The 21,897-nt window shown below is 44.7% G+C and overlaps 1 protein-coding gene across 4 annotated transcripts in view; it reads right to left on the bottom strand.

Annotated features, from left to right (window-relative positions):
• WWC2 (WW and C2 domain containing 2) overlaps positions 1–21,897 on the bottom strand; it is a 207,582-nt gene that overhangs the window by 52,223 nt on the left and 133,462 nt on the right. For all 4 annotated transcript variants that reach the window (XM_058719941.1, XM_058719943.1, XM_058719942.1 and 1 more), the window contains 6 exons: positions 21,060–21,139; positions 15,346–15,475; positions 11,802–11,948; positions 10,708–10,781; positions 6,263–6,505; positions 536–625 (listed from right to left, as the gene is read on the bottom strand). In XM_058719941.1, coding sequence (XP_058575924.1) covers positions 536–625; positions 6,263–6,505; positions 10,708–10,781; positions 11,802–11,948; positions 15,346–15,475; positions 21,060–21,139 — 764 coding nt within the window. The remainder of the gene's footprint in view (positions 1–535; positions 626–6,262; positions 6,506–10,707; positions 10,782–11,801; positions 11,949–15,345; positions 15,476–21,059; positions 21,140–21,897) is intronic.

Below are 21,897 nucleotides of genomic sequence, written 5' to 3'. Positions count from 1 at the left end.
AAATGAACACTTAAAAAAATTTAAAAAAATAGTATTGAAGGAGGGGAAAAAGCATAAATGGTAGAGTGTTAATGCAGTTATTCTGCTTAAAGAATAAAGCTTTTAGTCTCTAGAGAGGGAAAAGGCAAGCTTATAAGAATAAGGGGGTTGCACACAAGCCCGTCTCCCTGTCCGTTCCTCTTCTCTGTGGGCACACTGAAGGAGTGAATGGACAGTTAATTATTTGAAGGCAAGTCATCCCCGCCCTCCCCTTTTCAAGGAAAAAGTGAGGTGGAGAAATGTGTCCTTTTCCTAAGTACGCACTCATAGCTAAAACAGATCTTCTTCCCACAACGTATTTCACACATATTCCACATTGTGACCTTGGGGTTCGTGGGGAAAAAAAAAATCTATGCAACTTTAAATTTGATCATCCAAGTTTCAGCTGTACTGGCATCACAATTTTATTTACTTCCAAAGAGTTGACCAAAGTCATCAAGGGTGAACCAAAACATGCCCGAATGTTCTTGTTCCCTCAAGGGCCGAACAGGCTTACCTTTTCAGTTGTGAGTGCAAATAAGTAGTTAATTTAGTAGTTTCCTCAAGTTTCTGTAGCAGCTCTTTCCTTCGCTCTTCCAACTGCAATCTGGAAAAAAAGAAACAAATGCATTTACTTCCATGTAATTACGCTAAGGCGTGGAAACCGAAGGAAAAGATTCTGATTCCATAGACATTATGTACCACGAGGGGGAAATCCCAATGGGTCGGCCAGAGAGAAAACAGAAGGGCAGCGAGGAGTGAGGTGGGCATCAGAGTCCACAGCCACGCCAGAGGAAGAGGGACACCTAGCCCGAGTCTCCAACTTTACTGGGAAGTTTAAAACTTTTGATAACCTGCTATTTTCTTAAATGGATTACAAAAAAAAAAAAAAAAAAAAAAAAAAAAAAAAGCCTCTGTGCCCTTATGAGGTAGAGAAAGACAGCGAGGAGGAAAACCACAAACCACTAACACAGATTACAGAATACTTCCACAGGCCTGGGACCTGGGCTTAAATTACTACGACACTTGACAGGAGCGACAGCCAATCTGTGAAGGACCATTGTGAGGGCTGGAATTGACAAGGACCGTTCCGGACTAATATTTAGTGACAACAATTCCAATCTTACTTGGATGAGAATTTCAGCGATTAAGAAACAAATTAGTCCATATTGCCAGCGTGAGCTCATTTGGGCTTAACAGTTTAAACAAGGAAAAGGCACAAAAGTGATTTCGGTTCCTACCGTAACGCATCTCATCGCCTGTGCCCGTTACCGTGAAATTTCATCCACGTTCAACCGAACAAGTTTAAAAAAAAAAAAAAAAAATTTCGAGGGTTAGAGAACCGTGTTTTTGACTAAGTTATTTTAAGACATTAACGGGCCTGTGGTCAGTGTCAGCTGAAGGACTTCAGACGTCCCTGGCCTGAGCCCGTCCGGCACGGCCAACCATGGCAGAGTGGGACCCAGAAAATCACCAGGGTTTCCAGTGGATTTGCTGCTGTGAACCGTGTGTCCTTAAACGAGTCACTTTAGTCAAGGGGTCCCAGTTTTCTCCTCTGCAAATCGGCGATTAAAATCCTACTGTGTCTGCCCGCGAGGGCTGTTAAAGGGATCAAATGCAGTGATGTACGAGAAAGTACTCCACAGACATCAAAACACATGCTTTTTGTTCAGAGCCTCAGCACGCCTTGCAAGGTGGGGATATAAAAATTAGCGATTTTTTTTTTTTTTTTTTTTGGAGAAAGAGAAAATCTCCCTAATTTCTAACCTCTTTGAAATGTATGTTTTAGGCAGTAAGGAAACATGCCCATATTTTATTTATAGCTATCTGTCCTTTGATGTGTCACCCACACAATTTCATTATATGTTAAAATAAAAAAAAAGCAATTCTTGTCATTTTGTTTAGCACTTCAAAGCATGATAAATTCTTAATTCCCAGCTTTCAAAGGTGTATTTCGAAAAGGAATACAGTCCCTATTTTTTTTTTAATCTCTTAAATATAAACAAAAACTCAACAGGGGAGAAAATGAATATGAATTAGATTAACTGAATCAGAAGGTATAAAGGTCTGGAGAAAGCCCAAGAACCTACCCAAACCCATGTCTTCCGAAACAGGAGAAACATTGTTAGATAAGTTTTAAAACTAAATCCTGCACGAACAAATGAAGGCTTTTCCAGTGTGTTAAGGAGGCCTCGGTATGACATAACCGTGTTTCCTGTGAAATTTACCATCCAAAGCTTTCCGCCTCTCAGGCACAAGCGACGACCCCATTGCGGCCTCACCCAGCCGACTGCGAAGGCCCTCTTAGGGTCACTGGAACACTGAGACCTGGCCTCGTGTTCTTGTTTGTATGCTCCCCAGTCAGACCCGAAGCTCCTGGAAGGCGAGCCCCAGGTCTGCCCAGGCTGCCTGAAGACACTCCCTTGTGCTTGTGTCTTTGCTGGGAGAAGCACAACGAAGCACCCGGGAGAGTCACAGAAGCCCTTCCCGTGGAGTGGCCGTCCTCGGTCAAGCACCTAACCCTCGTCTCTGAGGGAGTCACTGAAGCCCGCAGCCTCCCTCAGATCCCAGGGGTCCTTTGTAGGAAGCGTTCTCCCCAACTTCCTCTGGACCAGGGATAAGAAGAAACTGCTCAGGTATCAGCTCCTTCCCGAGGGTGCATCCCAGGCTCCGCAAGCCCTTCTCCAAGCTGAGAAAGGGTCATTTCAACTCAGCCCCTCCTGCTGGTCCACACTCTCCATTCCTCTGCTCTACACAAGACCCGGCAGGGCCTTCACTCCACCCTCTCTCTGCCCTCAGGCCCTGAGAGACAGAAGCACCTGCCCGGGGCCCCCTGATGAAGACTACCCAGAACTTTCCACCTAGGGAAAATGTCACGCCATCTATACAAGTGAGCCGTTCCTTTTCCGTTAAAAAATAAATGACACTCATACCCCCACCTACTTGCTTTAACATTTGTTCAGAAGCAGAGTTTACAAAAACATTCATATAATTAAGGAACAACGAAGACATCTCGGCAAGATTTAAGACGAGATTTGTGAGAAAAGAAGGAGCAGTGTTAAGATCTTATCAGCTGCGGAAAAGCACAGAGGTTTTAGAATTTCAGCAGCTGTATGGAGAGAATACGGAAGCTGTGTGAGAAATCCTAGACGCCGTGACGTTTTTCATTTGAGAACCATTTCTCTCTGCTGCTGATCCCTCACAGGGAGGTCTCCCTCTTCCCAAACTGCTTTGCTGCCCTAGGTGGGAGCGTCCTCGCCTCATCTGAGTGCTCTGCCCACAGAGTGGTGGTGCTGGGGGCACAAAGCTGGGGGTCTCTGGGGTCATGAAATTCAGGAGAGTTTAGTTCCTTCAGAGATGTAAATTCAGTCATGGCTCAGAATCTTGCCTGAGGCCACCCCCCCCCCCCAAATGATGAGAAACCCACAACATAAATGGAAAACAGGGAGAGTTGGGGAGACCCAGAAGTGGTTTCTTTGACGGCCGTGCAGATGCCAAGGGGAGGCTGAGGGGTTTCGTACTGGTGAAGCAGTTTGTTCTATGATGAAACCAAGGCTTGTGCGGTCACCCTTATTTCCCAGAAGTGTCTCCACCTGCTGTAGCACCGAGGAAGCCCGCTATTCAGAGCCACCCTCTTGCCTTCTAAGACACCTGTTTCAGTTCAACAGTAACAATAAGCAGAGCAGAAATACTCTATGCACAGACAGTAGAAGGAAATAACGCAGAAGTGGAAAAGGTGACAGCTCAGGGGAGTAAAGGAGAACCGACGACAACAAACTCCAAAGCCGACCCATCTGGGTCTACTCCGGCAGCAAAAGACTCGGTGCTCCCAGAGTGCTCCCTTGGGCAGGTGGCTCTGCTCTTTTGGACATGGGAGACGCTGGGCCGTTTTGCATCCAAGGACAGCAGTGAGGGAAGTTTAAGTTGCTCAAGCAAGAGGGTGTTAGTCCCCTCAACCTCAGACTACGACATAATGATGGAGATTTGCTTCTGGCCAACAACATACTACGAATATAAAACATACACACTTCCCTTCCTGCTAACATTAACATCCGATTGTGGGAGACAGGGTCACGCAGGTATCCTGAGTCAGGAGGAGAGTCAAACTGCCTACTCCCCATCCGATACAAAACCCAGGGCTGGATCTCACTAAATTGGTACTTTTTTAAGGTATTTCATAGTTCCTCTTCCTGAGGGGTTCACACCTACTGTTTCTGCTGGGATCTGGGCAGTTATTTCCAGTTATTTCTTGGATTATGCGCAAGCCAAAGTACGAAAGCCAAAGCCTCGGCACTTGGGAACAAACTATTTCTAATGCTACTTCGTTAGTCATTTTTGAAGTTCTAGCTCTAATAAAAAAGACAAACAAGATGCTACTCTGATTAAAACAAACACACACCTATTTTCTCTCTCCCAGAACAAACGTAAAGGCCGTGTAGGGGCCCTTCCCAGACACACACCACGGACAATGGCTGGGACGCACTTGGCCCCATGAGGCATGTGTCATTAGATAACACTCAGTAAGCGTGACACAGGACGCAAATACGCTTGCTGCTTTGTGTGTGGGCCACACAAAAACTACTCATTCCGTCCTATTCACTGGTGATTAGCAAACTTTTACCCTAGAAATTTAAGACCTGTAAAGACGGACAGGACATCAAGGTAGTTCAGGAATACAACGGGACTCTGCCTTCTCTCCGGAACTTTTTGTTCCTTCTGCTCTTTGTTGGGTGTATCTTTCCCTGGCCGGCCTCGCTGACATCTACCTTTGGGGAGAGCCTTCAGCCGGCACTGCTGGACAGAGATGTCTGAGCAGGAGGGGAGGAAAGAAGCGGCAGGTGGGCAACGAGAATTCTTTCAGGAATGTGAGGTGCAGAGGCTTTCCCTTCTGACGCGTGTGCCTGCTCTGTAAAGCTGTGGCCAGGCATCCTCTCGACCGGCATTTAACTCACAGAAGTCAACTCTCCCCAGGCGATTAAACTCGGGGCAGGCAAGTCCACAGGCCAACACCTACCCGGGAACGTCAGCGGTTCTCCTTCCTACTGTTTCCCGCGCCACACTTCAAATATTTTGATATCATGTAGCCACACAACCTTAAGGGGACAAGAAATTAGAAGGCAAGAAGCCAAGAAATTAAAAAAAAAAAAAAAAAGGCAGTTGGATTATGGCTGGGTGTCTTAAAGTTACTTCCAGGTCACTTGAAATTATATGAACGTGACCTTCCTTCCTGTCATTCCGGGACAGGCACTGCTCCTCACCTGCTGGCCTAAAGCGCTTGCTGGTGCAGTGATTTTTTTTTTTTTTTAACTTTTTTTTTTTAACGTTTTTATTTATTTTTGAGAGCGCGAGACAGAGAGTGAGTGGGGGAGCAGAGAGAGAGGGAGACACAGAATCGGAAGCAGGCTCCAGGCCCTTAGCTGTCAGCACAGAGCCCGATGCGGGGCTCTAACCTACGAACCACGAGATCAGGACCTGAGCCGAAGTCGGACGCTCAACCGACTGAGCCGCCCGGACGCCCCTGGTGCAGTGGTTCTGAAAGGCTGCACGGTCCACGGCTGGAACAGACGTCTGTCCGACCACGTCCGTCAGCGAGGCCTGGACACGGGGCTCCTGGGCACAGCGCCTGCCTGATATTCCCGCTCACACAACTGGCTGTTTTACGTGGAGTGGTCAACTCACACCCTCCCACAGAAAGATCGGGAAACTGCTTCAAGTATTTCCCTTTACATCTTCACCTGCTTCACAGGAGGGTTTCGACTGACAAACCAAATCCAAGCGAACATTTTGCGACCTGTTAAGACACCCAAAGGGAGCAAGTTGTCTTTGCCTTGTGAAATGAAAGGCAATAAGCTTTTGCATTCCTGTGAGTTGTAAAACCCAGAGTAGGAAGCTTCAGTGGCTCTAACAGTCCAGATAATCTTTCTTATCAGGGTGCAAGAGTTTATAGCCATTGTTATCACACTCAGTCAGCGAGGTGCTGCATTCCTGGTTTTATGTCCACATTCCTTACTTTTTCAACGTCTGTCGCGGCAGTTCACGTTCCCAACAGGGGAGCTGACACCACGGGGCCTCAGGAGGGTAACGCTCCACCGCCCTACAGAAAGAAAGGCCCTGGGTGCCGGGGCTCGGGCCACTAAGGACGGCCGCAATGCAGATTTGCAGAGACCGGGGAACGGGCACCCGAGCACGGGAAGACGCACCCCCGGGGGCTGCCGGGCCCGGGGCCCCAGGGAGGAAAACGAACCTTTCGGTCAGCGCCCGGCTCGGAGGACCCCTCACGGACAACAGCTCCTCCTCCAGCCGCTGCCTGGCGGCCTCCAGGTGCTCCAGTTCATCTTGGGTGCGTTTTTGTGGGGTGACAAACTGCAGCTCCTTCAAAAGCTCTTCTTTCTCGTTAATCAGCATCAGCTTCTCCTTCTCGATGTCCAGCGCCCCGGGCCAGGTCTCACTGTCCAGTTTTGACAGTTCAATTTTCAAGTTGGCCATACTAAAATAAAGCGGTAAGAAGAGGGGCGCACAGACTTAGAACCCCCAGGAAAGGGAAGACACAACCCAGCCAAGGCTGGGGGTCTAGATGCCCTCCCGACTCTACCCGGCGACCCTCCCCGGTGTGGGGGTGGGGGAGGTGATCGCCTGCTGGGAGGCAGGGAAGAGCAGCAGCCCGCCCTCCAGCCCCGGGACGCCCCACACCTGGCTCCGGTCTGCTGCACATTCCTCACCTTTAAGACACAAGTAAGCAAACCCGCCTAGCTAAAAAGAAGAGCGAAGGTCAAAGTACACCGAAGCTTAAGAAGCAGAGAGCGCTGGGAGCCCCGGGCAGGCCTGCCTGGACGTGCGACTGCCTGGGTAGGGTGGCGGGAGGGATACCCAGATGGCTTCCGTTTAAAAAAAAAAACAACTCGGGGCGCCTGGGTGGCGCAGTCGGTTAAGCGTCCGACTTCAGCCAGGTCACGATCTCGCGGTCCGTGAGTTCGAGCCCCGCGTCGGGCTCTGGGCTGATGGCTCGGAGCCTGGAGCCTGTTTCCGATTCTGTGTCTCCCTCTCTCTCTCTGCCCCTCCCCCGTTCATGCTGTCTCTCTCTGTCCCAAAAATAAATTAAAAATGTTGAAAAAAAAAAAATTAAAAAAAAAAAAAAAAAAACAACTCAGGTAAATGATGGCTACCGTGACATCACTATAGGTTTTGTTCCTCTGGGTGAAGACGCTGTCCCCTAGTAAAATGGGGGTCCCCGGGGTCAGCTGGGGGAGGCAGCCGGGTTATCAGCCCATCGGGGAGGACGAGGGGAGAAGACGGAGCGGGGGCTTGGCTGACCAGTATTACAACAAAGTGGATCCAGCAGGCTCCGCGTCGCCAAGGGAAAGGGAGCAGCCCTGCCTCACCCCAGGCCTCCTGCTGCCCGGAAGCTGTGCACTGTGACATCGGTGCCCACGCCGCTTATGGAGCACTCATGGAGCCAGCACCGCAGACATCCCTGCACTTGACCCGGTTTCCCTGAGTGTGCAGGAGATGTCCAGGAGCACGCAGCTCCCAGTGGACCTTCGCCGGCACGGGCAGCTGAAGCGGCTCCACCACGGTGACAGCAGGTGGTGGGGTGAGGGGGACAGGGGTGGGGAGAAGGGGGAGGAGGAGGAAAAACCAGCAGAGGGGAACTTCACTGGTTTCATAATTTTGCCTGACCTCCGATTCTACTATGTCTACTGCTTAATGCTAATTGGTAAAGTTAACTTCTGACTGAACCAGAATCTTCTGGGGGCGTGTGGGTGGCTCAGTCGGTTAAGCGTCTGACTCTTGGCTTCCGTTCAGGTCATGATCTCACGGATCGTGAGTTCGAGCCCCGTGTCAGGCTCTGTGCTGTCAGTGTGGAGCCTGCTTGGGATTCTCTCTCTTCCTCTCTCTCTCTGCCCCTTCCCCCCCCCACACACACACAAAGTACATAAATAAACTTAAAAAAAAGTTCTGACCATCTGAATCAAAGAACTTGCTCTGCGGCACCATGAGGACCATCAGGACTGTTCACGAGGTAAATGGCACGTGGCTGTTTTGACCACGAGCACAACATCAAGGTAAATTATGAATGCAACTGATGTTAGCGCAAGGAATCTATATTCCTATTAAAAAACAAAGCTGGATGGTTACTTTGGATGCTGTTACAGCACATATTGGAATATGAGAAGTAGATAGAAAGGTTTTTGTTTTTTTTTTTTTTTACTTTTAGACAGAAGAAGTTGTAGAAGGGAAGGAAAAAGATGAACAAAATAATGTTTTCTGGACAAAGATGGAAGTAGTTCCACAGTTTCTGGTTTTAGTTTAAAAAAAAAAAAACACAAAAAACTGCCATCTTTTTTTTTTTTTCTTTTTTTTTTTTTTAATTTTTTTTTTCAACGTTTTTTATTTATTTTTGGGACAGAGAGAGACAGAGCATGAGCGGGGGAGGGTCAGAGAGAGGGAGACACAGAATCAGAAACAGGCTCCGAGCCATCAGCCCAGAGCCCGACGCGGGGCTCGAACTCACAGACCGCAAGATCGTGACCTGGCTGAAGTCGGACGCTTAACCGACTGCGTCACCCAGGCGCCCCAAAAAACTGCCATCTTAAGCTGGTCCTGCATATACAACGTACTTGTGATCTTCCCCCACCGTCTGCACTTCCGATAGATGTAACATCAGCTTTAACCACAAAACCATACACAACTGTCTCAGCGTACTAGAAAATTAATCATCAAAATGCTAAATAAGCATGATATTATTAGCTTCATTAAGCACATAAAACAAAGGCTGGAGGAGAAAACAGTTTTCAGGGAAATACAACCCGCCTCTTTACGTACTCGGAATTGAGGAAGAAAAGCATTTTCAACATATGCACAAACCCTCGAGATCTACCCTCTCATCAGCATCGCTAGTAACTTTAAAATAAAACCCCAAATGGTAATAGGCCAGCAATGCAACCAAGTGGGAAAGAACCAATGTCTTAAGTTCTGATGTGACTGACTTAACAACAGAACTGGGAGCGACGACTTAATGAAGGAAAGAAACGCACCTGTTACTTGCGTGATCGGGCATTAGGTGGGTCTTGAATTTTATTTGGAAAGAGCACACCAAATCTGGGGAACGAGACATGATGAAGATTTCTGGGGACACCCAGGGGAGAGAAGAGCTGTGTATAAACTCCAGATGGAATAAACTGTTAGCAGCAAAAGTAAAGCGAAAGTTCAAGCTGATCCAAGGGAAGTCAGGTGGAGCCCCAGAGAACCCAGGGCATGAGGCATGGTTCTCCAAAATTAATTCTGAGTTACGGCCATTCTCCTTCAGAACACCAGATACAGAACGCTCTTTGTTTACAACAGAGCCCAGGAGTTGTGGCTGCTAAGGGGTTGGTGTGCTCACAGCTGGAGGGCTGCAAACACCATCCACCAGAGGCTTTCACATCACCGGGCCACGAAACCACAAAGCAATCCTCAATTCTTATGGTGGAGGGCAAGGCATGGCCTGGGCACTGAGAAGCAGCCAGAAAGTATACCGGATTTTTCAGAACCTCAGGAAATGTAAAATCTGACAAGGAAAACTTACAAACATTAAAATCAGCTGAGTGAAATGTTCAGAGAGACTAAGTGACTTGTTCAAACTCACACAGTTAATAATTTGCGGAACAGAGCTTAGTTAGGGTTTTTTGTTTTTTTTTTTTTCGGTAAATCAAAGAACCCAGTAATAGCAGTAACAGAGGCTATAAAGAGGGAAATTCTGTATTTAGGCAAATCAAACAATTGCTTTGTTAAAGCCAGATAACCTCTAAGAATTTTTGCTAATTACTTTTAAATAATCCTCATCACCAATAATAATGGGTATACTTCAATATCTATCTGATGGTCTTATAGGAAACTGACATTCTAGCAGGTTCTCAGCTGAGCTTTTCATGTTCTTGAGGAGGAACATAAGCTTCTCTGTCACCTACAGGGTGACAATGAAGTTTCTCTCCTGCCAATGTCTTCCCAAATCACAAATCAGTAGCATTCTTAAACTCTTAAAAGGAAAATAATGAAATCAAACATAGCTGTATGACCCTCCCCCATAAAATGAGCAAGGTGTCCATATTATGAAAACAAGGTGAGCCCGTGCACTGGATGAGGAGGGAGAAGTCTCCTGAACCTTCCACAGAATCACGAAGTACGAAAAGAAAGCACAGGGTTGTAAGGGAATGGAGGGAAATAGAATCTCTCCTTTGTCCTGAAGGCAGTCGCAGAACAGACACTGCAGCGTCTTCAAGCACCTTAGCAGGAAGTCTTCCCCTCAAATCAAAGGAATTAAAGCTATTTACCTGAGAGCTCAACTACTATTAAGTCCTGTACCTGAGCCGATATCATGACTCCACCTAAGAAGCCAATCTTCCCGCTTGTACTTGTGAGTAAGGATTGGACAAGTTCAAAGCTTCTTTCTTCCAAAAGACAAGGGGGCAATTTCATGCCCACACTTCTCATTAATTCTCCTTTTCCTTCAGCTTTGGGGTGAGGGGGAGACAGCGAGCAGAGGGGGAACTCTGCAACCCTTACATCTAAAAACGCTGAAGAGCAGACCTGGTAAGAAGGCGTGGGGAGCACCCAGCAGATGTCACTATACGAGTAAAGATTAATTCTGGAAAAGAAAATACTGTTTGCGCCCGCTGACCACCGAACGCTGAAGAGCTCCCCTGTTGTTACCTTCTTTTGGCTTCTTCATACTGTAGGCTCAGCCTGACCTTTTCAGCTAAATTTGATCTACTTCTCACTCCGATCTGGTAAAAAACAAAAGAGAAAAAAGTCAATTAACTCTGCTAATGAATGAAGGTAAACTGCTTTTGTTTCTAGGAAGCACAAGTAATTGGAAAACTAACGAAGATGGTCTTGAAATCAGGAACGCCAGTTAAAAAGGCACTTACTTTCCAGTCTCAGTGGGGGCAAAACATTTCTTTTTAATTCAAGCTTGTCTGTTTTTCAAAGACTTCAACATCATTTTCTCCACACATCAGATTCAAGATAAAAAGTATCATGTCAATGTTTCTGGTATCTTAGAGTTTACGAAGGGAACACAGGTCAATAAAATTTACGAACTGAAACTAATTTCGTCTCCATGAGCCAAAATTTCCATCATTTAGCTTCCAAATGCATGATATTAACTAAACAACTTCAAAAAAATGATTTTTCAAACAGTCCTACTGTTGATCTCTGCCTGTTTTATTTTCATAGCACAGAATTCAAGGACGCAGAACAGAATATGCTAACTGGGAACGTACTGAAAAGTAAATGTCTGCTAAACAGCATCCCAAAGAGAAGGCAAAATAGTTCATAGTTTTCAAAGCCATAGTAAATATTTTCAAATGCTGGGCATAGACCATACGTGCATTTTAGGATACACAACGTTGGATATAAAAAAAAATCTGTTAGCTTTTAAAGGCATATTTTTTTGTTTCTCATCAGCCTCAATGTTTAATTGGAAAGATCTAAATTTCTAAGACTCTAAATTTAATAGGGGAAACTTAAATTTTTATGTGTCTGTAACCTTTCAATAATGTCTCTGAATAAATACGAGAAAGTCTGAGCAAAACCATTCATACAGACAAATCCTGATACGTGTGACATCCAGACAGAAAAGAGAAGGCTCTGATTTTTAAAACCAATCTCTGAATATGAAATACTGAACCCACGCAGTTGGAATTCAAACCACCTAGCGAGCACCTGTCCCACTTGCCATCCATGTTGTAATTCAGGCCCATCATGGCCAGCGCTGGGGCCAACCGTTCACGTGGGTAACTTACATCTCCGGAAATGCTGGTTTGTGACCCGGCGTCAAGGGTCTGTCTGGAGAGAGATAAATGGGAGTTCACAGGACTGGACCTCAAATCTGGCTCGGATGTGCCCGTGCTCTGGTCCAAATGGAACCGCTCCCGCAGCTTAGCGAGACTCTGTTCAGGAAACACAAAGTCTTACGTGAAACTTAACATTTAGGATGGCAAGACTCACCCAGCAGGTAAAATTAAATTGAAAGAAGTGATCTCGATAGGAAAAAAACAGCTACTTTAACAGGTATGTATCACCTTAAATTATTGAAAAAATAAGATTAGAACCTAATTTCCCATATACATCCGTGTGACTCTGGAAGTGTGTGAGGTCATAATAAACAGATTATCTTACCTTTCCCAAGCTGGAATTATTCACGCTGTGCTTAATGGCACCTTTACATTTAGTACATACATTTCTTATTTTCAACAATCAAAAAGATTTCTATTTTTAAAATTTATTTATTTTGTAAGGTTTATTTATTTATCTTGAGAGAGAAAAAGAGTCCAAGCGGGAGAGGGCCAGAAAGAGAGGATGAGAGGGAGAATCCCAAGCGGGCTCCACGCTGTTAGTGCAGAACCCCATGTGGGGCTCAAACTCGCCAACCGTGAGATCATGATCTGAGCCAAAACCAAGAGTCGGATGCTTAACGACTGAGCCACCCAGGAGCCCCAAAAAGATCTCTATTTTAAAATGACTCATCTTAACTACTCACTTCATACAGCAGAAATTATGTAAATGTGGAATACCTATAGTGCAATCTCATTTTAGATATAGAAGAAAACTTCCTCCTTAGCAGACTTCCGTAATAATGCCATTTTACCTCTGGATGGGACCCAAGAGATTATCTGGTCCTGGTAATGTCAGAGATGAGGAAACTGAGGCCCAGAAGCTGAAGTGCTGGCAGCTGGTCCCAGCCCATCTTTACACTGACTGCATGGCAATGCCAGAGTGATAATGTCTGGTTTTGTAAAGTGAATAATCAACAATGAACGTGCCTGTCATTGCCACCCGTGTTTAATATATTGAGCTTACTTTCAAGAGAGGATGTGAGCAAGTGAAAGTATTAAGAAAGAGAAAAATCTTAACTAAATTGTTCCCAACCCTCCCCTGGCCCTAACACTAATAAAAATGGTAAGAAGCTCATTATTGCCAACTTTAAGAAAAGCCAGGATTTAATCCTGATATTTACAATTTTTACAAGAAAAAATGAGAAGTGTCCCCAAAAAACTAGAAATATCAGAGATCTGACATGTGCCTTTTACCCGGCCTTTTTTATTTTCTTTTCCAAAGGTTCATTTATGCAAAATGTAAATACAAGAGGGATGAGACTTCAACGATCATATCAAATATATCACAGAAAAGAACATAGAAGCCTTTTAGTGACTTTGGGCAAGTCTTTTCTATTTTTTCACCTGTAGAGTGGAAAGAGTAGTATTTTTTCAAGCCTGTCTGGGATGACAGTATACCTTATCAATTTAGTAGGTCATGACTGGTATGTTTTGTGCTGAAAAAGAAGAGACTAGAAAGTCAATTCAGACCGCATTACTAGTATTAACAGCAGGCAAACATCTGTGATATATGGTGTGTGTGTGTGTGTGTGTGTGTGTGTGTCCAAACATAAAGACATTTGTGTGTGACTGGGTTTTCATGTAGAATGTATCCTTTACTGTGGGTCATGGTCAAAGAGGCCTGAAAGTCATGGAAGCTACCCACCTAATGTCCTTCTTAGCTCTACTCTCAATTTCTGTATCTACTAGTCAATTATTTTATATACTTTAGTAACTGAAAAGGACTCTAATCTTTTAACTTAATCTGGTCTGTTTGTAAACCCAAATTTCTTCTTTACTGGAAGAATCAAAGATAACCTAAGATTGCTGAATTATAAAGTTCCAACATAAATTTGCTCAAGCTAACTATTAATTTTTTTCCAAAGGACCTCTGATGTGCATTTTAGGAATTACTGTTTTAAATTTTTTTTTTTTTCAACGTTTTTTATTTATTTTTGGGACAGAGAGAGACAGAGCATGAACGGGGGAGGGGCAGAGAGAGAGGGAGACACAGAATCGGAAACAGGCTCCAGGCTCCGAGCCATCGGCCCAGAGCCTGACGCGGGGCTCGAACTCACGGACCGCGAGATCATGACCTGGCTGAAGTCGGACGCTTAACCGACTGCGCCACCCAGGCGCCCAGGAATTACTGTTTTAATCATCAGGATTGCTTTAGAACAAAATAGAAATATATCCAAATAAAGTTTTCTATGTTTCCCATATATGTTTAAAACCACATATTCTGGAGCAAGACTGCATAGGTTTGAACCAAAGTCCTGCCACTCCTAAGCTGTGTGACTTTAAGGAGGCTACTTAACTTTTGTGTCCTGCAATTTCCTTGTCTGTAAGTGAGAACAATACATGCCCAAGGGCTGTTGTCAGAATTAACTGAACTACTTTCATGCAAGGCAGGGAGAAGACTGCCCAGCACACAGTCAATACTTAACAAGGATTCGCCATTATCACTACTGTCTTTTCTATTTGATCTCTTCCTGCAGGTTATTTCAAAATTCCCCAAAGGCAAAATTATAGGTACATGTAGAACATGTACCTACATTCCGCTGGCATTTTGAAAACTGACATGAGGTACTTGAATATAGTATTTAAATGCAGAGGTTCTACTAAGAATGCAAACATTGCCACTGGCTCTAACATTTTCCCAAAGACACAGACTGAATCCTTACTCAGAACCCCAAATATCTGAAATACAAAGAATTCTTGGACCTTGTGATCATTATGGGATGGAGGGAAGGTAAGAGAAGGAACAGATATGCTCTTAAAAAAAACCCCAAATCTGACTGCACCTGCTGACTACACGTGTTTAAAATGCAGGACACTGATCACTGAATGGCTGTTTCTTGTACCCACAAGGCTGGCTCACCTTTGGGCTGAGAACCATACAGGTTTAACACGGGGATTTTCTGCCACCGGCAGCTTTCCTAGGATGACTAGATGGGCACCCCCCAGCTGGGTCGGCATTCCCCACCCCCAGCTGGCACCTCAGAATCACCTAGGATGGGGCGAAGCTTTTTGAAGCTCCTCACATGCCTTTCCCATACTCCTCAGGGCATATCCTCGACCTGCTGTTGACAGGTGACGTACCCTTTGTGTGTCCCCAGCTGAGAATCACAGTTTAGGTAACCCTGCTTATCTGGTTTCCACATGAAGTTTCAGTGAGTTGCAGGTGCCCCCAAATGCTAATCTCACGTGGACTCCAGGATCCAGCACGTCCTGTCTCAAAAGCCATCCAAAGCCTGCCTTCAAACAAGCACATCAGAACCTCGGAACCAACGCGTTCATGGCAGCCTGTTGCCTTGGTGCCCACAAACATCTCCTATGGGAGCAAGTTCTGTGTGAATGAGGCAGGGTGATAAAGGGCCATCCGGATTCCGATGGAGAGCTTCCGCCCCGATAAGAGTTTCTGGGGCCCCAGAAGGTAGCTGTCCTACTTCACAAAATGTTTGTAACATACCTGCATCAGATCTTGTTTTTCTTTTTCTCCTGAGCTGATAGCCTTTCTGATAGATTTCAGTTCAGTTAGAATGGCTTTGGCTTCACTGAGTTCATAGCCACTCTGGCCTCCAGACATTTTCTTATCAATTCTGTGAAAAGAAAAAAGAGAAAGCAAGAAAAGAAAGAAGGAAAGAAAGAAAGAAAGAAAGAAAGAAAGAAAGAAAGAAAGAAGGAAAGAAAGAAAGAAGAAAGGAAGAAAGAAAGAAAGAGGGAAGAAAGAAAGAAAGAAAGAGGAAAGAAAGAGAAAGAAGAAAGAAGAAAGAAAGGAAAGAAAGAAAGAAAGAAAGAAAGAAGAAAGCAAAAAGAAAGAAAGGAAAGAAAGAAAGAAAGAAAGAAAGAGGAAAGAAAGAAAGAAGAAGGAAAGAAAGAAGAAAGGAAGAAAGAAAGAGGGAAGAATGAAAGAAAGAAAGAAAGAAAGAAAGAAAGAAAGAGGAAAGAAAGAGGGAAGAAAGAAAGAGGAAAGAAAGAGAGAGGAAAGAAAGAAAGAAAGAAAGAAAGAAAGAAAGAAAGAAAGAAAGAAAGAAAGAAAGAAAGAAAAAGAAGAAAGGAAGGAAAGAAGAAAGAAAGAAAGAAAGAAAGAAAGAAAGAAAGAAAGAAAGAAAGAAAGAAAGAAAGAAAGAAGAAAGAAAAATGTTAAAGACTGTTGACAGAGTACAAGTTACACAAACAGCAGGAGCTGGTTTTTGGACGGTCCTAGTTGGCTGATGACTTTGCGACTTTCTTCCCACATACCGACATCGTGCTTTTCAAGCCGACTGTTCTCCCGTTTTCTCTTCCAACCACTCCTAGCTCACACTCCCCCATCGCCCACCTCACGCCCAGTCCGTTTCTCAACATTTTCAAGCTCAGTCATTTTGTCTTGAGTCAGTTTGGGCGATCCTTCCACTGGCTGAATTCAAACCTCCTCACGCTAATCCGACCTCCACCCTGAGACAGGTTAAGGCCACCGGGAAAGGATTTAGCAGGACAGAAGTGCCAATAAACTGAACAACTACAGGAAGTGCAGATCCTTCACTGTTGCCTCATCTTACATGCCCTGATGTCTGTGCAAAACCAAGTACGGTGCCTAGGAGCTGGTGGGCGATGCGTAAACGGGAGTGATTATTATTTATACCAGTGAGAATCCTACATATTTGGATCGTGTGGTTAGTTTCCTGTTGGTTTTCAAATACGTGAAAAATGCTCGTTCTGTTTTATGGCCGTTATGAGTCAAGGTAAAACTGCTTGCCTTGCGGACGAGTTCAAATCTAGGAACCAGGCAGAAGAGCAGAGGAGCTAACGTTGAATAAAGAGTTCTTCCACCAGCTCATCTGTCACCCCTGCAGATCTGCTCACCAAATGTCCTTACAGTTTGCATGGTCACCCTATGTCAGGGGGTTTCAAGTAACCTAATTCTTTGTGCATGAAGGGCCCAACCAAATTACCTAATTCTTTAAAAAAAAAAAAAAAAGTGGCAGGGGCGCCTGGGTGGCTCAGTCGGTTAAGCGTCCGACTTCGGCTCAGGTCATGACCTCGTGGTCCGTGAGTTCGAGCCCCGCGTCAGGCGTTGTGCTGCTGGCTCAGAGCCTAGAGTCTGTTTCAGATTCTGTGTCTCCCTCTCTCTCTGCCCCTCCCCTGGTCTGCTCTGTCTCTCTCTTTCTCAAAAATAAGTAAACGTTAAAAAAAAAAAATGGTTTAACAGGACCCTCACTATCACTCTCCAGCCACTGATGCTGCCCGGCATTCATTTTGAATACAATTCAGGGTTCACTTGAAGAACATACGGCTATGCTTCTGCCCCACTGGCCAAGAGCTCTCACTCTTGGACATAATTCTTAGTCTTGTCCACAGAGAAATGGCATCCATGAAGCCACAGAAAACTGGTTCTGCGCTCGTTTGGTTTAAAACATGTAATGATGGACATTTATGTCAGTGTGAAGGGACTAATCTGAAAAAACAAAACAAAAACCAAACAACCACCCACCAATGATGCCATCTTACTCTTCCAAAGTTGACTCGAGCAAGTGCAGTTTGTAGATAACCTACTTCCCCAAGTACTGTTTTAGTATTTTATTGCCAAACAGTCTTAACCTAAGATCAAATAAATTTCATCATCAGGTTGTTTGATAATACAGTACAACCAACACACTGAATTAAACAGCCGCGTGCGTACGCACAGTGTTTAGGGTGGGAAGGGACCCTAGAGATCTATTAGTCACACTTCCTCCAAGTAGGAAAAGTAAGACCAGGAAGTTTACCCGACTTTAGCCTTGAGATTGCATAAACACTTAGCTAGTCGGGTCATAATCCTCAAAAGGACAGACTCGGGCTTTGGGCTCTCCTATTACACTTGGAATATTCGATAAAAATCACTGGGGGTACTTTGAATATTGGTGAATTCCATTTCTCTGGGAAAGGATTCATCAGCGAAATTGTTGGCTCCCTTAAGTACTGTATCTACCAACTGAGTAGTTGAGGCAAAAAAACTTATTTTAATTAAAAAAAAAAAAACCCACAAAGCCCTGAGATTTCATGAAGTAGCTACTAACACAGGACTCTTAAACTGTGTCAAAGGGAATTTCTAAAGCCCAAGTGATTTCTTTCTATTTGTGAAAAACCTTCAGAATCTAACCGCAAAACAGGTCTTGAAGTCACAAATCAACTTTAACATCTGAAAACAAAAAAAGTAGGTGAGCCGTTCTCAGAAATTAACTTTAACACTTAAAAATAAAGGCAGGACTACTTCAAGCCTGCTCATTTACATTTCAGAGAGCTTCAGAACTAGACAAAAATCTCCTGGCTGCCCACTGCTCGCTCAGTTGGGTGCTAAACACGACGAGGACAGGCTATCTCAACTCAGCGCCCACCGCGGAGCTCCTTCTGGGCTTCCTCTCTCTTCTTCTTCCTCCTTTGAACATCTCCGTTTTCCTCTAACTGTTCCTCTTCTTCTCTCCTCAACTCTGCGTCTCCCACCTCTTCTCTTTTTTTCGACCCTAACCGACCATAAAATAAAACCAAACAAAAACCAAACAAAATATGGGCATTATTTGCTGATCTTTAAGACAAACTACTGTGTTTTTTGTTCTTGATTTGAGAAATGCCATTTTATATTCTTCCCTAAAAAAAATAAAAAGCAAACAAACGTTTTCCTTTTGTTTTTTTTCTGTGCACTGTTATTAATTTCCCCTATGTCTTCGTCTCTCCCGAAAGATAAGAGAGTCCCATTTGCACACCTTCCCTGGCAAATATGTACCCCCTGAGCCAAATTTTCACACAATAGGTATATACTTTTGGCTTGCTCAGTGCTTCATCCATCCCTTCTCATTTCCCACATTTGAGTGGATGCTGCAGGTGCCAAAGTAGAAATGTCCATCTACACATAAGCTCTGCTGTTGCCGAGGCCAAAGTCAACTTTGGGACCACAGACTGAAATGAATAATGTAGAGAATAAAGCTACATTCATTCATCCAGCATAAACTACTGTACCCAGTAAAATGAAAGCCTGAGTTTAAATTATATTATAGCCCCAGATTTGGCAAAAATATTCCATTCTATCATGAATAAATGGGAGGTGGTAAAGCATGCAGTAGGATTCTATTTACATCTTTTCCTGAAATATATTTTCTGTCAAAACCCCAAGTAAAAGTTCCTTTATAGTATCAGGAATGTGGTTTCTTGGAAAGTATGGTCTCTGGGTTCAATCAATTTTTATCCAATGTTCTAGTAGTATGGTAGTTAACATCTGAATGAAAACAGCTTTATTTTGTCTATAGTTAGGATCAACAAGAGAGGTCTCTGATGTTAGATATCGTATCTTTCCGCCTTTGGTTCAAGGGCTTAGAATCATTGCAAGAGAATGCCTGAATTTCTACAACAGATGTCTATTGTTTTCTTGTGGAATGTTATTGACAGATTCTTAAACATGCCTCAGATTCCTATAAAAATTGCTTGCAAGCAAACTGCTTTAAAACAATACAGCATTGTTATATCAATATAACAAAAACAGCAAAGTTTGGCTAACCTTTAATCCCGGGTGGTGACATGAGTTAGAATTTCATGTGCCTTAAGAATGTTTACCGTATAGCTAAACGTTTTGTGGCACTCTTCAAAGTTTGTGTCCTCTCTCCACTGGCACCACAAAGCCCTCCTTTATGTTGACATGCAATTTACTAAATATCACATCTGTGGCATTCTAGATCTGCTCAGTTTTGAAGGGGGGGGGGGCTCTGCAGTCTGCTGAGGTTCTTAGAACACAGCTATACTTGAGAACCACCCGGGGATCTCATAAAATATACCTAGATGGAGACCAAAAATAGGTATTTTATTTTAAACAGATTATTCTAATATGCCGTCAGGTTTGAAAACCACTAGGACAGGAGCATCTGAAAGAATAAAACGGTTATGATGACGTGAGTGAGTGGCCAAAAAGAAGACTGAGCCATAAAACCAGTCTCTGAAGCCAAAGTCACGGGACTGGTGGTCAAGAGTCATGACTGGCGTCCTGACGTATAACTCATCGTGCAAACACACAGAACACCCAGCTTGTGGTTTGTCTGGCCAACAAATATACAGGATCTTTCAAAGGGGTAATGCCATCTGCCTTGGGTGGCTACAGAGGGGAGGGCGGGGGAGGAACAAGCAGGCAATCAGGGACTCTCTCTGTAAACACTGCTCCGCGGTCGGCAGAGGGCCCTGTACACAGAGGAGGGAAGTAAAAAACAGTTAAATGCCTTTTGAGGGATCATGCCTTTAATCCTCTCTGCAGTCATGTGGCTGTGAAAACCATCAGCTTCTTGCCTCGCACCAGAGACCTTGTGGTAGGATCGGGAGGGCTGGAAAGTTCGGTGTGCCTGCCAGGCTTTAGCTGGGCCGCACCTCGTCAGCAGGGAGAACAGTGGCTTCTGGGGGCCGGGAATGGGGCAGGAGATCCCAGGTTCTGCTGCCCTCTGTCAGCCATATTTTCCTTAACTTGGCCCAGCCTATCAGACTTGACTACAGAACTGGAAAGGACAGAAGGGACACAGGAAATGAGGAACTCACTCAAGCTCCTCTCGGACAACCTGACTTGCTCCCTGAGATCAACCCGGGGCTCAGGGCAGCAGAGGCTCACCTCGTGCAGCCGCAGGAGCCCAATGTGGAGGCACTTCCTGTGCCTCGTCCCTTGGTTCCATACCTCAAATTCAGAGCAGGCTGGCAGGTGCCTGGGGCACAAAGTTAACATTCCCACTGGTTTCTTTGGATCTCCGATGACGGATAAAACTTCAGACCTCTTCCACGTGTACAGGTTTCCCCCACGATTTTTGTTGGTTGATTGGTTTTCTTTGGTTTCTGGTGCAGAGCTCTGAGCTTTTTACTTCATGTTTCTTGGAGAAATCTCTTATGTAATCTGTACTTCTATTTTCTTTTTTTTTTTAATGTTTATTTATTTTTGAGATAGAGAGAGACCGAGTGCAAGCGAGGGAGGGGCAGAGAGCGAGGGAGACACAGAATCCGAAGCAGGCTCCAGGCTCCGAGCTGTCAGCACAGAGCCCGACGCGGGGCTCGAACTCACAAACTGCGAGATCATGACCTGAGCCGTAGTCGGACGCCCAACCGACCGAGCCACCCAGGCGCCCCAATGTACTTCTATTTTCTTTGTATTAGTTAGGGGGCTTTCAATTATTCTACAGTGAATTTCAGTATTTTTATACTCACTGTTGCAATGTCTCAAAGCCTTGTTCTTTATAGAGCAATTCCTGCTTCATCTGTGAGAGTTCTCTCTTCAGCTTTTTAACCTTTTGTGAGACATCAATGTAAATATGAATGTTTGTAAATAAGTAGCAACGCCGTTTTAAAAGATTGTCTATTAGCAAGCTATTAAACACACAAACACAGCCATTAGTTTAACATTCAGGCTACCGGTTTTCCCTGGACAGAAGTTCTGTGGAAGGTCGGTTAATGATGTTTAAATTATCAATGATGGGCATTATTACTAACATTTACCCTCACCGTCTTATTTAGCAACATTGCCTACGAGCTGGCGTCATGATTGCCTCCATTTTGTTGTGATCGATAACCAGGAAGGGGAGAGTCAGAACTTGAAACCCCGGCTTCTCTACCCCCAAAAGCGTGTACTCCTCCTTCTCTGCTCTTCTCTCTGCTCCGGGACCACTGGCCATCGCTCCATTTCTCAAACACAACAGGCAGTACCTGCCTCAGCAATCAATAGCTCTTTCCACATGTACTTCTGCTACATGCTGTTCCCTCCGGCTGGAAGGCTTGACTCTTGTCACTCAGGCCTCAGCTCCCAGCTCGCCTTTTCACTCAAATAGGACTTCTCTAACCATCCCACCCATGCCATCACTCTGTTTTATTTAGTTCATGGTATTTCTCAAGCACTGACATTTTCTGTGTTCTTGCTTACTGTCCGTCCCCCAGGGGACATATATCGCACCAGCTAGATCCCAAACTTCTAGAAAAGTACCAGGCACCATGAGAAATAAAACGACAACGACAAAAAATGTGTGATCGATAAACGTTTGCCATCAAACTG

The sequence above is a fragment of the Neofelis nebulosa genome, chromosome 3 (assembly GCF_028018385.1).
Source record: "Neofelis nebulosa isolate mNeoNeb1 chromosome 3, mNeoNeb1.pri, whole genome shotgun sequence".
Taxonomy (NCBI): Eukaryota; Metazoa; Chordata; class Mammalia; order Carnivora; family Felidae; genus Neofelis; species Neofelis nebulosa.
This window is presented reverse-complemented; position numbering and strand designations above follow the sequence as displayed.